General features: G+C 47.3%; 1 protein-coding gene across 1 annotated transcript in view; it reads left to right on the top strand.

Moving 5' to 3' along the window:
- The first annotated feature begins 207 nt into the window (after positions 1-207).
- FAM20C (FAM20C golgi associated secretory pathway kinase) overlaps positions 208-18,129 on the top strand; it is a 73,286-nt gene continuing 55,364 nt past the window's right edge. The window contains exons 1-2 of the mRNA XM_080382427.1: positions 208-14,542; positions 16,265-16,437. Of these exons, the coding sequence (XP_080238553.1) occupies positions 14,037-14,542; positions 16,265-16,437 (679 nt within the window). The 5' untranslated portion in view covers positions 208-14,036. The remainder of the gene's footprint in view (positions 14,543-16,264; positions 16,438-18,129) is intronic.

Below are 18,129 nucleotides of genomic sequence, written 5' to 3'. Positions count from 1 at the left end.
CAACTGCAGCCAGAAGAGAATGTGTGAAAGCAGCGGCCCTGCGGCCCCCAGGGCAGCGCAGGAGGAGGCAGAGGGGCTCCAGGTGCCGGAGCAGGGACTCCCTGGCAGCCCGAGGGAAGCCCATGGAGAGGCAGGCTGTGCCTCCAGCCCATGGAGGTTAACGGGGGGGGGGGGGGGGGGGGGGGGCAGATCCCCACCTGCAGCCCATGGAGGACCCCATGCCGGAGCAGGTGGGTGCCCGAAGGAGGCTGTGACCCCATGGGAAGCCCACGCTGGAGCAGCTCCCGGCAGGACCCGTGGGCTCATGGAGAGAGGGGCCCAGGCTGGAGCAGGTTTGCTGGCCGGGCTTGTGACCCCGCGGGGGCCCAGGCTGGAGCAGCCTGTTCCTGAAGGGCTGCACCCCACGGATGGGACCCAGGCTGGGGCAGTGTGATGAGCTGACCACAACCCCCATTCCCCATCCCCTTGCACCACTGCCTGGGAGGAGGGAGAGAAAATGGGGAGTGAAGTTGAGCCAGAGAAGGAAGGGGTGGGAGGAAGATATTTTTAAGATTTGGTTTTATTTTTCATTATCCTACTCTGATTTGACTGGTAATAAACTGAACCAATTTCCCCAAGCTGAGTACGTTTTGCCCATGACAGTAATTAGCAAGTGATCTCTCCCTCTCCTTACTGACCCACAAGCTTTTTGTTAGATTTTCTCTACCCCATCCGCCAAGGAGGGGAGCGATAGAGCAGCTTTGGTGAGTTCCTGGCATCCAGCCAGGGTCAACCCACCCCAGGCTATTGGTACCTCAGTGACTTCCAGTGTCCTCACCCCTCCTGAACTGTTTTGCAGCAATACCAACACCTCCCTTCTGAGACTAAACCAAAATGCCAGACCAAGCGTGGAGTAGGAGGTTCAGCTGGCTTCTTTGAAGTCCTTTACAAAGAAAACAGTTTGGGTCTGGCTGGACTCATGAGATCCATTGGCCATTTCACTCCCATTTTGCCACAGGTTTATAACACAAAACCAGGTGGAAAACAGAGTGATTAAGCTCTGTGATTTCTGTGCTGCCTTTGGAATAGTCTCACCCTAGAGCGTGCTTGGGCATCTGTTACACACCATCCACCCGCCACAAGCCTCACCCCTTACCCCAGTGCTGCCATCACCATGCCCTGAGTATTGGTGCAGGGGGAGCACATCTGGAGCAGATGCACAGCAGGACTGTTTGGCCCAGATTTACACACTGACCTCCACATGAAGTTTAAGTAACAGCTACATGCCAAGAGTATGGGGAAGAGCATCTTCCTTAGGGCATATGTAACCCTTTGGACTTTATTGGCAGTGGTACTTCATGTGTTCTTCTGCACCAATCTGTACACAGCAGATGGGAGAAGTTGCACGTTGTCAGACCTCCACTGAAGACTCCCTAGGGAAAGCAGCCTCCTACCCATCCTCTCGCAGCCTTCACCCTACAGTTACACACACCCAAGTCCTACTCAAACTCAAGCACATACCAGTCCTCTGCCCTTTGCCATCTGCAACCCCCTGCCCGCTTCTGCCACAAAACAAAGCCTCCAAGCAGTTCTTGACAACCCATAGTGCTATTTCTGTGTTATTCCTAGAGACTAGAGGTGGAAGCCATACCCTACCTGTAATTATTATTAGAAAGAAACTATAATTATCTTCTGTGTTAAGGAACAATAAAGTAAATGAAATAAAATAGGAAGTACAACTTGTTCATATTGGACTGTTAGCACCTATGCAAATGATACTTAAAGCTGCATCTCATACTCTTTGTTAGTTATTCCCTTGTTTCATTATTTCTTCATGTCCTTCGTTTTCAGTCCTTCTGTATAAGACATTTGGTTCTTTTGCTTCATAATTTTGTTCTTCAATTTATTTGTCCTTAATTCCTTTTGTTCTTCCTTTGATGTTTATCCTTTTAATGTTTCTTTCCAAAAGCTTTTTTATTTTAAAAAAAAACACCCTACCAGTTTCAACATGCTGTCTTTGAAGCATTTTTGGATTTGCTGTTACTTTGCTCTTCATGCAATTTTTATTTTTCTTGCTGGCTTATTTGTTATCTGTGGCACAGAAGCAATCAGATACCAGAAACCTTATTTCATCACTCCACATCTTAACTAAATACAAATATTAGTTTAATTTTCACTTTATTACCCCTAGCACTTGACTTACCTACCTCATTTCCATTTGTAGACTGGAATTCTAAAGTGGACCTTATTGTTAACATGCACAAAAATCTTTGTGGACTTCCATTATATGAATGTCTCTAATACTAATGTGGGTCTTGCAGAACTTAGTCCAGCAAAGTGTTGACCAGGACCTCTGCTCACAATGATGGTGCTATGTAAAGGTCTCAGCCACAAGCTGAGCAGGACCTCTACTCCTGGTGATGGCATTACGTGGAAGGGCTTCACCAGCCTTTCAGTTCAATCTGTTCAGTCCTTGAATATCAGACTGCCAAGCTAGAAGATCCATATCACAGCTTCTGTTGACTTCAGCAAGCAAACAAGGAGGTCAGCCAGGTTTTACTGCCACCTTGGCCTAAGGGGAACTGATCCAGCTGCAACAGCCTCTTCCCCATCACATCAAGGCAAGGAGCTCCAGGAGCATGGCACACTGGGGATCTCAAGCATTAGCAATTTTCAGAGATTTCTGGCTACATCAGTGCTGAAAGGAGTAACACCTATGCAAAAAGCACAGAGAAGCCCAGTCCCTCTGCCCTGACCATCCTGCCAGAAGGGTACAACCTGTATTTGCAGACAGCTGGAAAGGAGAGGCATAACTTCACACAGCAAAATGTGAGCATAGCAGAGCTTTGCAGCCACTGTTACTACAAACTCCTTGTTCTCTTGAAACTATTAGCTCCAGGAGAAATAGCAGATAGGCCATTTGAAGAAGTATTCATATTTATGAGTCACCGTATTAGCATTTGCATGTATGGCAGTCATGTCTAAAGGGCCCCATCTGAAATCTGGGCCACACTAGCCCTGCTCTAGCTGGCTTTAGTTCAGGTTCTCAAATATTTTACAATACAACAGCCACTGTGCTGGCTTGTACCTATTCTGCATGTTTTCCTATGAGAAAGGACAGCAATCTGAGCAGCCAGCCACATAATAGGAAGAGCTTCACAAGGAGAGAATTCAATTCACTTTCTACCAAGAAAATGTTCATTTCTCAGCGAGACCCAGAATGGTCAATGCTTGGTTCCTGCAGGCTCAGCTCTGCATACAAAGGTCATGACATTTTGCCAGCAAAGAAAAAGGTGCTGAGATGGGCTAGTCAATAATTGATTGAGCCTTGTTACTCACTGCAATCTCTATCTTGTCACCATGACCCTGTCGCAAAGTTTCAGTTAAAACTAGTGAATCACTTCACTGAAAGACACTACTTACCTTTTTTTTTAAAAAAAAACAGAAATCACCACCACTACTGACAACAACAACAAAGGCTTCCTATCTGGTTTTGTTAAAGGTCACTCAGCAGTTCGGTCCGTTTACACTGTGACTTCTATCAGCTGTAGAAGAACACAGAACAAAGCACACACTAATGTTCGTTCCTTTGGTTTCAAAAATTTCCATGGAAACCTTTTTTTTTCTCCTTTTTAAAGTTACCTCAGCCTTCAAAGAACCAGAGAAGGAAAAAGCCTGCACTTGAAACTCCTTCCACTTCGCATGTCTGACATCCATGTTTGCAGCCCACCCGAGAGTTATAACCTTGACACATTTTTTGGCAACTGCCCAAAGTTTTTATCTTCCAGCAGAGAAGGCAAGTGAGCAACTGCTTTCACTACTGGATTAGAGGCACTGTGCATATATATTATCTCCATCCTTTTTCTAACCTGTATTCCACCCGAGGACACTGCTCTCTTGCTGTAGGCACTGTACAAACAGAGAATAAAGGATAGCCCCTGCCTCAAAGCATTCCCTCTCTGAAGAGATGGAGCAGATAAATCAAGTCTTATTACTCCAACTTATGCACGGAAACCTACAGTTGGTCTCTCTCCACTAAATGACAACCCCAAAGGCAATTAGGGCTGAGTAACAAGGGAGTCTATGGCAATTATGTTTCCAGCTCAGACACCTAAGCTGTCTCAGGTGTTCGAGCCCATCCCTTGGAGAAGCCCAAAACCTAACAAGAAATAAGAGCACCAGAAAACTAACCTGCCCCCAGCACCCCGACACACTCCCATACTCATAGATCATCCCTCCCTCATAACAGCACTGCTGCTTCACTGCGAGGGCTACACATATCCTCCCACCTCCAATGGCATATGCAAAATAACCGTATTTAATCCCTGGAGTTTACTACTGCAGCATATCAATAGAACAACCCAAGGAAGTTAGTGTGAAAAAACCCTTAGGGAAAGAAAGACAAATTTAGGACCAAAAGAGTGAAAAACACTTCAGAGTGGTTCCAGGAACCCCCATCCTGCTGATGGGGTGGAGGGAGGCAAACAGAGACCCTCACCACCTCCTTCAGCAAGCCAACAGCAGGCTCCCTGCACCTTCATCAAGGGAAAGGCCAAGCCAGTCCTGGGACCACCTTAAGTCAGGCTGGAATGGTTTAATTCAGATCTCAGGGTAGGAACTGTTCGGGCTGGGATCAGAGCTGCTGCCTCAGCAGGACCCAGACACCCCAGCAGAGCCAGGCAAGGAGAAGCCCGACCCACAGGGCGATTCTTTGGAAAGGAACCTCACACCAAGCTAATTAGACTTTAAAAAAAAAAAATTTTTAGGGACTAGGAACACTGAGAAGTTAGTTTCACACTTTTTTTTTTTTTTTTTACAAAATTATGTTTTCACTATCACCTAAGCAACCATTCATGAGGTGGGAAAGAAAAAGGGCTGTTGGAAACTCCAGCACCCTTTGCAGACACCTGCCTTTCACATGCCTTTCCCTAAGCTTGCAGAAAGTTTTATGGCAAGGCTCAATTAGACAACAAAAATATCATCAGCTGCTGGAGGAAAAAAAAGACAGATTTATTTTTAAGTGACAACTATTGCACAGGAATCCTCCATGGTCAATGTTTTCAGCATCTTTAATATCAAATCACCAGAGGCAGATCTGTGATTGTGTCTGAACAGTGTTTGGAAAAACATTTTAAGGACAGTACGCAACAAAACCACAGGAGAGTAGGGGAGAGTGAGGAAGAGTCGGTGCAAGGGTGCTCTCACAAACCCTGCTCAGAGACTGACTGTGCTTTGCATGTGCAGTCGCATCACGCTGTCCTTGGGGATACACGACTGCTCATATACATAAGGACACCACTGAGTTCAAGGCGTTTTCATGACTCAAGGACTCACCTGAAATCCTGATGTTTCAGACCCTCCTCTACAGAATATTCTTAAGAGTTATAGTTTCTTGTGGGATTGAAGTCAGGAGTATGCACTATTCTCCAAAGAACTGAGACCTAAAAGATCATCACTGTCTCTGTCCTGTGCTGGCTTTTATTAATAGATCTGAAATGCTCTAGGGTATCCCTCCCCATTGGATGAGGAAAGAGCACTGAAGCAACTTTTCAGCATCACATAGTCAGGGAACATCCAGGTTGGGAAGAGTCCTGGTGTCTCCTGGGGCAGCGTAATTCGCAGCCTGTTAGGTTACACTGCCTACTTGTAAGACTCTCCCACGAGGTTTTTTTTTTATTAGTATTTTAATTTCTATTTCAGGCTGTGGCATGCTTAAAATGTCTTTGTGGTTTGCTCTTACTTCCTCATTTTTTTTTTAAATTATCTGATTGAAAATTTAGCCAGTCAAGAGGAAAAAAGCTCAAGCTAAGTCGTCAAAACATCCATACAAATCAAAATTAGACAGCAACAAAAAAAGAATTCCCAGAAGAGCTTCTTCAGTGTACAATTAAACTGTTCATGTGTGCATGCGTTTATGTCTTTGTATGCAGTCAAATGGGTCCGTGTGTGACTGCACGCTGCAGCATGCAGAAGCTTCCTGTGTGTATGTGTAACTACATCTTGTTTTAGCACCAGGACACATTTTCTCCAGGCATAAATTGTGTAGCTCCATCAGTTTCAATGAATCTGCAAAAGGATTTTATGTGTAATTTAGCAAGCCGTGTTTTATACACTTGAAAAGGATTCATGTGCTATTACCTGAACTCAAAGTCCACAAGGAATACAGGTTATTTGATCACAGTTCTTTTTGAAGGAATCAGTTGTTATAGGGTGATGAAATTACGATAACTGAAGTAGTACATGCTCGCATGTCATGCACATCAAGATAATTTGTTTTGACTTAGTTTAAATAATCACTTTTATATAAGAACACAGCCTCCTAACAGCTAGTTTTCTTCATGACACCCTACTGCTTAATTTTCCAGCCCCTCTAATGTAGCTACATGCAAGATCACTACCTCACTTGAACAACTAGAGCAAATGCAGTCCCTCCCCAGGCAATCACATTGCTTTAGCAACAACAGTAACAGGTTTTGTCCTTGCATTGCCAGGCAGCTCTTTGTTCCAGCCAATGGAAGAATTAAGCATTGTAGACCAGATCCTCAGCTGATATAATTAGATGGCATTTCATTGAAATCAAGACCAGCTGAGGAACTAACCCTTGATCTGCAGCAGCAACAGCTGAGGAGCAATAAACAGGCAGGGAAAAGCCTTCTGTTTCATTGCCTTAATATAATGAGGAGTTCTCTGCTTTCAACAGGTTTATCAAGCAATCCCTGGATTTTGGGATCATCCAGAATACCATATCCCAAGTGAAAGAATGAGAATACTCAAAGCAAGAGGCTGGAGCTGGAAGCTTTGGCTTTCTGAAATCAGTTGAGGCTGGGGATACATTTCCAGGACAAGCTGCTCCTTTGCCCAGCTGTGTTGATTTGACAGTACCAGCCCGCTCTGCTGGTAACGGGGAAAGCCAATTACATGTCCCTCCTTTCATCACTACTTAGATCAAGCTTGTAGCTCAATGCCCCTCCAGTCAACCTCAGCAAAACCATTACAGGAAGGAATGGCTGGCCACACTGCCTGTTTCATTTGGAGGAGACTTGGTAAAAAAATTTCACATAGCTAACAAAATCCTGGGCTGACAGGCAACCAAGACAACATTAGCTTGCTTTATTTGTTCAAAAAAATATATTAGCACATCACCACAAACAGGTATCACTGATCCTTCACCCACCAACAAGAAGTTGACTCTGAAATAAAGCTTATGGAATTGCCTTCTGTTCAGTATCAAGCACAACCCTTAGCAATAAAGGGGATTTTCACAGTGTGGGAGGTTAATATGCAGTACCCATTAGACTGCCAGTGTGATCTGAGTTCATAAGGCAAAGCACCAATAAATTGGGTCAGCACATGAATCTTCAGAGGGAGGAAAGAGGGAGAGCAGAAAGAGCACCCTAGGCAGCAACACCACAGGGGCCAGGCAAGGCATGCGATGCCCTCAGGACTTCCAGCATCATAGACAGAGGTTTCCAGAAAGGAAAAATCCATTTTTCCACTAGAAGTAACAATAAAAATATTATGTTGATTGAAAATGTGCAATCAGGCCTGACTTACAGTTTTCCCAGCTACATTCAGGCTTTACATCAGAAGGCTGTAAACCGTTACACAGAAAAATAGCGGGGGATGTTTACTCACCCAAAACCATGCTTCATTTATTTACCTGAGTACATTAACACGTACACTGACCATTGTCGCTGCTCAGTGAGGCAGGCAGACAAAAATGGGGAAAATAAACATCTATACAGATTTCACCAGTAGATAAGCTATTAATTCATGCACAGAACAATGAAGAAATGCCAGGGTATACGACAATAACCACTCCTGAATTCTTAATTGTATTATTAAATAAAAGCAAAGGTAGAACATGCAAAAAAAGCACTTTGTGTTAATTTGTAATATCAAATTAAAAAGCCTGTTAGATCCAAAGCAATCTTGGCTTATGATTGCAGTAATTCAACATGAAGTTTCAGTTAACATTCAAATACTTCCAAGGAAACAGAGGAAAGATATTTTATATTCAATGGCCAAAAAAAATAAAAATAATAAAGAGTTGATGTAAGGGACTTGATTTCATTGAAATTACTGAAGTGAGCTCTATGCAATAACTTAATGTCATAATATTCCATTAACAACTTATTATTTCCTTGTTTACATAATACCAGCAATTATAGGGGTAATGCTGGTCCAACACATAGCACAGCAGAAATGAAAACCCTTTCTCATATACTGGAATTCCATATGAAGACACAGAAGTTTAGATAGGGAGAAATATTTACATTTTGCTTACTGAGCCCAAGGCCTTAGGAAGTAAAACAACAAGCAACTAACATCTGAGACTACAGAAATCAGGCATTATTACACAGACCCTCTGGCTCCACGCACACAAGTTCTGTGGTTAAAAGTTTGTTTGAAGAAAAGGTTGAACAACAGTCAGCAGTTACCAAGAGGTTTGGTTTCCCTACCAACTCCAAGTCTTGAAGACAAATGTTTGAAACCAGAGTAAGCTAACTGGCATGCAAATGCTGCGCTTGTGCTGGAAGAAAAGGGGCCAAATCATCAAGGTACACAGACAGGGAGGTAGAGCTGAACTCCAGCTGGCTGGATGCAAATCCCCATTTCTTCCCTAGCTGCAGGAAAAGGGAACCATTCCGTACTGGGGGTGGGTCACACACACTCCAGATGCCAGCACAAACACAAAAGCTCTCCTGTACCTAGATCACACTTGCCCAGAGTCAGCCATGGGGCTGTCCTGGAAAGCTGCACCCAGCTTGGTAGTCCTCAGACCTGGTCCCCGAGCCTCCCTGCTCCTTACCTCGTACCTGCTTCCCACTTTCCAAGCTATCCTGACTTGTAGCCCAGCTCCTGACTTATCTCAGTGGCTTCACGCATCTATAGTGTGTCACTTCCTGACCACAAGCCACCTCAGCCCTCCCAAGCCCGCAGACATTCAGGTTCCCATCTCCAGCCTGGCCCAAACACCAGGCTCCCTGCCAGATCCACAGGGCCACCACAGGAATGCGAACATGAGATTGTCACTTACTTGTGTTCCTAAACAGATGGTGGGAGGAGCCCCTTCACTCACACTGAAGGCACAGTGTCTCCAAAACAAGAACAGGGTTTATTCTTGCACCTCTTCATGGGAAAGATCAACGGGAAAGGAGGGAGGCTGGTATCCTCCTTGTGTGGAGATGTGCCAGAGATGGAGCCCACACAGGAGAGGGAAAAGCTAGATGTGTCTTGGCTTCATTCCCTTGCTTTACCAATCAGCACAGCTTGGAGACACAGAGGGGCTGTAACATACTACTGGTGCTGATCATTAACAGACAATCTCCAGGATGGAGGAAGGAAAGCTCAGGAAACAGAATTACACATTACTCCTTACTCCGAAGCAAAGCCACAAGCTCACTCCCTGCCAGTGTTTGCCAACTAGCCAGTACATCTTAGCTCACATATGACCACATCGATAGGTAAAGGTGTTTATAGATACTGAAGTTGAGAAACAAATAATTATCTGATGATATTTTCCTTTAAGGCTTGCTTTATGGCATTGACGAAGACAACAACAACAAAAAAAATCTGATTCAGGTAATAGCATCTGCTCAGCCCTGCTGGGAAAGACTGAAGCCTGAAAGGTATCAGGCAATTTAAGGAAAAAATATACCTGCAGACTGCCAACAGGAACAGAGGACTTCACACTGAAGGCAGCCCAAGTTAACCAATTGGTAAGACATTTCCCAAGACTTTGAGGAGGCTGGGACCAGAGCTGAGAGCCACCCCCTTGTCAACATAAGAGTTGCACCAGCCCAAGTGACCACAGGAGGTACAAGGGAGGATCACATCAGGAGCTGCCCACATCTTGGTTACCAGCACTTTCCATCCTAAATCACCAGAGGATGAGGGATAGCTGAGAACAATGCATTGAAAGACCCCGTTGGCCTTTTTAATCAGTCTTGTTAAAAGCAGGTGTTACTGCTTATCCAGTGGACAGGTGTGAGGTGGCCATTGGTGGGCAGGTCAAAACCATCAGCTGCAGGCCATTAGAGCCATAACGCCATTGCACGTCATCACAGATTTTTCCACCAGGCAACACTTGCTGTTTCAACATTTTCACTTTGGTAGCACATGGGTGCTACTTACACTATAAAAAAGCTCCCCCCAGAAGTAGTAAATAAAATCTTTCAGAAGTGGGACTCAGTTCTTCTGAATCCCACAAAATGGAGGAATGTGAGAGAAAGTGCAGAGAGATGAGACAGCTCTCCTTTAGCAGTACTCTAGGGAACTTTGGTCCTGGCAAAACTTGTCCACACTGGTACCTTATAGAGGGGAATAGGGTACATCCAATCTCCCATCTTCTAATGAAAAACTCAAATGTTTGAGAGGTTCAAGGAACAAAAAGCTTATGGAAGACAGGCAGATTCAGTTCACAGGCAGACACAATTTAGATGAAATCATACTTAACTAGATAGCCAATATGCCCCAGAGATCATACTGATAGGAACAAATACGCAGTTTCAAGGAATCAGTTATTTGTTCACAGTGCTGTTATTTCACCTTTTGAAAACCATGTAATTAATTACACTTAGTTGCTTACATTTCAAAGCTAATCTCACTTTTATAAGTCTTGCATGTGGAATTACAATGTTTGATACAATGTTCCGTTACCACAAAGTCATAGATGCATTCAAACAACTTTAATTTACACAACTCATCTAAGTAATTTACAGCTTTCTCTTCATCATACCTGTTAAGGCTCACTCCCCATGTAATACCATAGCCTTAAGCTTTGGTAGGCCAAATACTAAGGAAAAAAAAAATCCATGCAGCTACAACCTGTAACCCACAAACCCTACCATACCATGCTAAAGCAGATAATGTGCTCTTACCTATCCTTACACAAAATGCTACAAGCAACTCACACAGAACTCCTTAAAAAGCCACAGCAAAGGGAATACAAGTGATACACAGGGAACTGTGTACCCTGCACTCCTGGAACACCGGCTTTGACTGCTGCCCTCCACAGCTCCACCTCCCACCTGCCTCCTTTTGTCTCCTCGGGCTTGATTGATAATTCAGTTCACCTGACATCCCTAAGCAACAGCACCAGAAGCTCAGCAGGGTAAAGGTTGCAGCCACAGGCAGGCAAAAGGAAAAAAAAACCAGCAAACCAAACCCGACCAGATAGTCTTCCACATGCCATTCATGCTGTACCCCCATCACATATTGTACCCCTTTCCAGCAACAGCAGGCTTCCCCAGCGAACCAAAACTGCAGGGCTCTTCCTGAGGGACCAAAACCGCCAACTTGATAAACTAGGTTAAAACAAGCTGAACTTTAGCTCACTCCATAGAGTCATAGTTAACTTGTGAATCAAACTTGGTTTCCCAAGCAGAACCATACAGACTTGCTATTGAGGTGTGGTGGGAGGCAGTGGCACACAGGGAGACAGTGTTACTGTCCTCATAGTCAACTGATGAGATGCCCTTGGACTGAGGTATCTTGGTGAAACAGTGGGAAAAGATGGAAGGCTTTGCTCCTGGCTCCATAGCAAAATGTTTTGCTATGATTAAGTACACCGGTACTTGAAGGAGCCAGGGTGACATAATGGCTTCCATGGGAATCAAAGCGCTTGTGTCGACAGTGAGCTGTATGTCTGAACCCTGGTACTAAGAGGTCCCCCTAGAACAGCAAGTCTTGTTCCTCCATAAAGGTACAGAGCAGTCCACAGGATCATGGCCATGTCAGCTCTTTTTTTACCCCAATCTTCTTTTCCCATTGGAGAAAAGCAGTGACTCCCCTTGTGCAAAACATGGTGACACTGGAACAGTGCACAGGTGTGCTTCAAGGGAGTGCAAAGCACAAGGCTTTACCCAGTGAGGGAACAGTGCTGGATGGGGCCTGGGAGTGGGTGTATGTGGGGGGAGTATATAGGTTTTTTTGGGAAAAAAAAAAAACCTTCAGTGTCGCTTAATGCAGGGAAAAATGGGCCAGCGAGATCAGTGTTGAGATGATTTTGTGGAAAGGTGGTGGTGGGCAGGCAGAAGCACATTACCTTGCTCAGTCCTGCTGCAGCCCTGCTCGATAACTGAGCCCTGCTGAGGACTGTAACACCCAGGGGACCCTCCCACTTAAAAGCTGATTTTATCAGCAGCCCAGAGCGTCCCTGCCTGACCACCTGAAGACCATCACAGTGGCTTTCCCCTCCTCCAGACTGCCCTCAACCTCAGACAACCATCGACAGCGCTCCCTGGGCACCGGTGGCTGCCCTGGCCCTGCGACCACCAGCTCCATTAGCCACGAGGCCACCCAGCTACAGAGCTGATTGCGCAGCCAAGCGCAGCAGGGGAGAGGGCAGATTACCCCGCAGCATGCTCACGGATTATCTCAGCCCACAGGATCAGGGATTAAAAATAAAGGCTGTTCCTCCTCCAGAGGAAGCAGAGCACGCAGCTTTCCGAGTTGACCTTGCTCCGGCGAGGGTCTGGGGGCAAGGGGGACCGAGCGGCCGCCGCTCTCCAGCCCAGGCAATGACAGAGCAGAATCGCTGCTCCCAGCCTGGGCACACAGACCGCGCTTATACTTGGCAATGCTGTTAGTGCAGATTCCTCTCTCTGCTAGCACTACTTTTTTTTTTTTTTTTGGTTTGTATTTCTTTTTTTTTTTTTTTTTTTTTTTTGCAAACCTTTGTGTAACAGACGCCCTCTCCTTGCCCCAGTTGGAGCTGCAGTAGAATGAAAAGAGGGGTGGGAAGGAGGGAGGAGAGGAAGGGAAAAATCCCCCCCCCCCGCTTTTGGTTGAGGTTTTCCTGTTACTATCACTGTAGCGTTTATTTAGCCAATCTCCTAACTATGACGTGAGGAAGGCAGGAATCATGGCTCACTCATAATATTTAACACACCCACTGAAAGCTGGAGCTGCAGAGCTACTAGTCCAACCAGTCTCCAGAATTCAGTGTAGCTGAAAGAGGTTTTCACTCTGCACCTGCCAAAGATCTCTCCCCCCTCTTCCCTTCTCTCCCCCTTTCTCTCTTCCTTTCTCTCTCTCTCTAAAAGGCAGATCTGTAAGACCCAGCAGAGATCAAAGACACGACCTCTTTACTGAAAAGAACCTCTGCCGATTTATATTAGTTTCTTTCCTCTAATACTCCCCCCCCCTTTTTTTTTTTCTCTGTGCCATATTTAACCTTTATGTTGCAGTTGTGCCATCAGACAGTTTTGCAGCCAAAAAAAACCAAGCAAAGCCAAAGCAAAAGCCCAGCTCGGATACAGCAGCCACCCAGACTCGATCTCAGTTGAACGTATTAATCTCTCCCAAGCACTGGACGCGATGGATGAAGAAACTGGAACCACTCTAAGAAAATTATTTTCCAGCCAATGTTCTTAAACAGTCTCAGAGAAGAGAGGGAGCGAGAGCGAGTGGGAGAGCGCTTCTGCTGCATCACTGGTCAAATTCAAAGGAAGGGAGTCAGCGTTTCCAGCACAGCCAAATATTATGGATGATTTTTTTTCTTCTGTCGCCTTTCCGTACAGGTTTTCTTAATATTATTCTTCCCCCTTCCTCCTTCCCATCCTTTTGTTTTGCTTTGTTTTAAAATTTTATTTAACCAAAGCTAGTGTCTCATGCTGGTTTCTCTCCAAGAACCAGTTCTATTTGTTGTGATCCCTGTAATAAAAAAAGAGAGAAATCGTGAACAGATGGCTTTATATATCGCGATGCCGCTGGCATTGTTTTCCTATTGATTTTAAAGGCTCGGTCTGGTGCTTTTTTCTTTCGATATATTTTTTTTTTCCTTTTTTTTTTTTTCCCTCCCCCTCCTAAGTTCTTGATGATACTGAGAAATGAGGACCTATTGTTTTTAGCCTGTTTATTCCTCGGCGCCTATGGAGATAACTTTATTGACTTGATCGCTCGCTTCCCGATCCGAAAGGAGAAAGCTAAAGCCCCGGGGGGGGGCTGGAAGACCCGCGCCCGCCCGGGCTCTTTCCGCGAAAGCGCTCCCGACCGACCCCGCCGCCTCCCCTCCCTCCCCCTCCCCCGGTAATTTATTAGCCGCCCCGGCCATGAAAATGCTCCTGGTCCGCAAGTTCCGGGTGCTGATCCTCATGGTGTTCCTCGTCGCCTGCACCATGCACATCATGATCGACCTGCTGCCGCGGCTGGAGCGGCGGGGGACCGAGGGCCGCCCCGGCTGCTCCTGCCCGCCGCCCGCCGCCGCGCCGCCCCGCGCCGCGCCGCGCTGGCCCAGCAAGCACACGCTGCGGATCCTGCAGGACTTCAGCGCCGAGCCCGGCTCCAACCTCTCCTCGCAGTCGCGGGAAGCGGCGGAGCGGGCGGCGGGCGGCGGCGCGGGAGGCGGGGGAGCGGCGGCGGCGCGGACGCGGCGGCTGATCGCCCCCGGGGCTCCGCGCCCGCCGCCCCCCGCCGCCGCCGCCGCCGCCCCGCTGGCCGCCCTCTTCCAGCACCCGCTCTACCGCGCCGCCCTGCCCCCGCTCGCCGACGGCGACCTCCTCTTCAATGTCAACAGCGACATCAGGTTCAACCCGCGGGCGGCCGAGCAGCCCGAGTGGTGAGTACCGGCGGGGGGGCGCGGGGGGCCGGCGGCCGGCGCGGAGCGGGGCGCGGTGCCGGCGCGGAGCGGAGGCGGCGCGGGGGAGCAGCCGGGCCGCCGGGGCTGGGGCAGGCGGCGGGCAGCGCCGTGTCACCGGGGGAAGGGGAGGGCGTCCGCGGGCAAGACCGGCCGCGCTCCCTCCAAAAAGCCCGAAAAAGCCACGGAATAGGGGATGCAGCCAGGAGCGCGAGGAGGCCGGGGTGCCGAGGCCGAGGGGGCACCCCGACCCCCACCCCAGCTGCAGCCAGCCGGGAGAAGGGTGCGAGAGGGCGAGCGCCCGCCAGGCTCCCTCTCCACGCGGTCCTGGCCTCCCACCCCCAGGCGTGGTGGCCAAGCAGTGAGGCCAAGCAGCGATGCACTAACTTTTCCCAGAAAGCGAGGTCTAGTGTCACAAAGGCATTCATCTTAGCAGGTATTGCTGCCTTCGGGATCTGATCTGTGCGACAGTTTTCATCCTCAATTAATTCTTTGTGCCCTAGCACCTCTGCTGCTCTCCAGCCTTCAAAGCAGTTCATTGCCTCCGTGCATCGTATGCCCTGTTGGCTTGTAGGAAATGCTGAGAAATTTCAATGACTGAAAAATCAAAAGGCTTGTCTAATACAACAGCACCCTCTTCCAAACACACTGACATTGTCATGTTTAAACAGCTGCATTGTACCGTGCAAAAGCTCTGTCAAGCCTCAGAGCAGCCAGCATGATCTAAACCTTTAGAAAGAGAGGATAAATATTTCTGATTTCTGCCCCACAAGCATGTGGATTGTCCAGGCCCCTTCCATCTAATAATCAAAACTGACTGTGAAGTGAAATAACCTGGAAAAGTTCTGGTTACTCTGGGAGGGGGTGAAGGGGGGGTGGGGGGAAGAGTCACAAATGTGTGAACGTCTGGACGTGACTAAATCCACAAAAGACTTAAGGATCAAAGATATGTGATAGCATGTTCAGTAGGTGAAGAGTGAAATTATCACTGACATCCACAATGCAACTGCCTGTTGTACATATTTTCCTTAGTGGCTGCAGCCAAAGTTCGCAGGACTAACAAGAAATTGGGGAGTTAAAAGTAAGTTTAACAATTCTTTTCTGTAATAGTCTCCTCCTGCTAGGGAAGGGGCAAAATCTTCCAGTTATTCTTCAGCAACCAGTTCAGAATGATCCAGTTTCTTCTTATTCTCTCTTTTTAAAAAAGAGAAGAATTGTGAGTGGGAGCATTTGGTACGACAGGTCAGGTCACTGCTGCACTCATTCCCAGACCCAGGTCCCTGCTACGTAAAGGTGCAGGACGGTGCTGTCCTTGGGGTCAAACTTGGAAAAGATGTGTGCAGCATCATACCACCTGAACGCAATGCACAACCTGCAGCTCTCTGTTCCTGCTATGTAAGGGCCTCTGCTAACGCTCAGTGATGTCACCCTGAGTTTCGCTCCTGACTTTCATGGGCTTTAAATCAGGCATGGTGAGTGGAGGGGAAAATCCATCTCCTCCTTGACCCCAGGTGGGAGCAGGCTCCTGGCGTGCAGCCGGCGCAGGGGTGAGCTGGGGGCTTCTCCCACCTCTGTGGTGCTTTGCCTTTCCGAGTTGTCACATTTTGAAAGCCCTGTTTCTTGATGCCTGTTACAAACTGTAACATTATTTCTTTCTCCTCATTTTTGGGTTTTTGTTGTGTTGTTCTTTTTTTTTGGTGGTAGGCAAAATGAAGATAATGAAGAATTTTTGCCAACTGGAGAAACCTCCATAGACTCCTACCCAAACTGGTTAAAATTCCACATTGGCATTAATCGGTACGAGTTGTATTCCAGACATAATCCTGCAATTGAGGCTTTACTACAAGACCTGGTCTCCCAAAAGATAACCAGTGTTGGTATGTTTGGATATATATAATTTTTTATCATTATTGCTCATTGTTCAGGATCTCATTGCTGTTTGACTATTAATATTTTGCATGGCTTCCTCTGGCGTGCCTACAACATTGCTTCCCGACTTCTGTGCTCATTTTCCCTGTTAAACGTAAAGAGATATTGCCAGCTCTGTATTACCCAAATAATTGCAAAGTCTGCCAGCAAGGCGAACCTCATTCATTTCAGAGATCTTTTAGTCGTGATCAGGCTGAAAGTGCCCTATTTGGTTATTTAAAATAAATACGATGGCAAAAAGCAGATAGCATCTTGCATGAGCTAGATTTGTATTATAAGCTGATTATTTTTTAAAGGCTGTGTCTGGCAGTGCATCTTCCCAAGGAAGGAGAGAGGCGGCTGCCCTGCCTCCCTGCAGCCGCGGCTGTGGGAGCATCCAGCGCCGTGGGGCTCGGCAGAGCTGCAGCTTCCCTGGGCATTGCACAGGGAGCTCCAGGCGAGCCAGCTTCACACTGAGCAGAGTTCAGCTCTTTTTATTTGGCTTGTAAATCTACAATGGGGATGTGCCTATGTCAACCTTTTGCTCTGGTTAAACAAGGTGACACAGTTCAGGGCTTTTCTCCAGGGCTGTTTAATGACAACGTGTGTTTCCTTGAATTTAGCTGCATAGCTGCGCAGGGGAAAAAAGCCACAACCCCAAATGAAAGCCCAGGGATACTAAACAAATGCACACCCCTTGGTTTCCAGAGGTAGGTGCAGCACAACCCTCAGTTTCCGTCGGCCGTGCAGAAAATGAAGTTACTTGCGCTGACGACAAAGTTGCCAAGTCCGTTTCAGAGGGATGAAATAGCAGGAGCTCTGTAAAAGTGCTGATGGTGTGCTGGCACCCGGGATGAGGTCAGCAGGTCCTTAACTCTGCAAGGCAAAAATTCCCCTGGCTTCAGCAGGAAATGGCCGGGGCAAGCACAGCACAGCAGCCCTAGGGTTTACATTTTCCATTGTGTGAATCACAGTGGCTGCTGAGCAGCAAGAAGGGAGATCCTTGGTCATCAAGAGTGAGCTTATTTAGCTGATCCAGATGGAGTAGGTGTAAAATGCAGGAAGCCACAGGAGAGCTTCGCCCCCATGAGTCGAGGTGTGTGGTGGCTGTACCCAGCACCCAGCTCTGCTCTGAGCTCTGCTGGGGCAGGGTTTTGAATAAAGCAGTTTGGGGTATCCAGCTGCCATCCCACATGTTGAATTCAAGGGTCCAGTGGACACCTAGCTCATGAAAGGTGACAAACACAGGCTCATTTATTAACCTGTGATGGATTTTCTGTCCCCAAAACTCTGGCTCGGCATGATTCATCAAGGAGCTCAGGTTTGACAATTAAGCCATGTATTTTCCCTTCTCTAGCTCAGATGTGACCCTGCAGGCAGCAGCAGCAGACCCTGCCCATGCCTCTCTGGTCTGTGCTGGAGGGGGGCGAGGGCACGGCATGGACATGGCCTGGGTGTTTTCCCTCCTTGACACAGCTGTTGCCTTCCCTGACCTCTCTCCTCCGTACCAACTGATTTCTGGAATATTAGTGGCACGTACGAATGGGGGTTGAGCCATCACTTTATAACACATGTTAACGTTGTTCTTTGAGCACATCCACCAAGGAGGACAAGGCGCAGGCTGTGCTCTGCCCTGTCCCCGACCGAGAGCAGCAGTGCCC

Source organism: Falco punctatus, assembly GCF_963210335.1.
Source record: "Falco punctatus genome assembly, chromosome: 4".
Classification (NCBI taxonomy): domain Eukaryota; kingdom Metazoa; phylum Chordata; class Aves; order Falconiformes; family Falconidae; genus Falco; species Falco punctatus.
The sequence above is the reverse complement of the archived record's forward strand: the minus strand, read 5'-3'. Positions and strand labels throughout refer to the sequence as shown.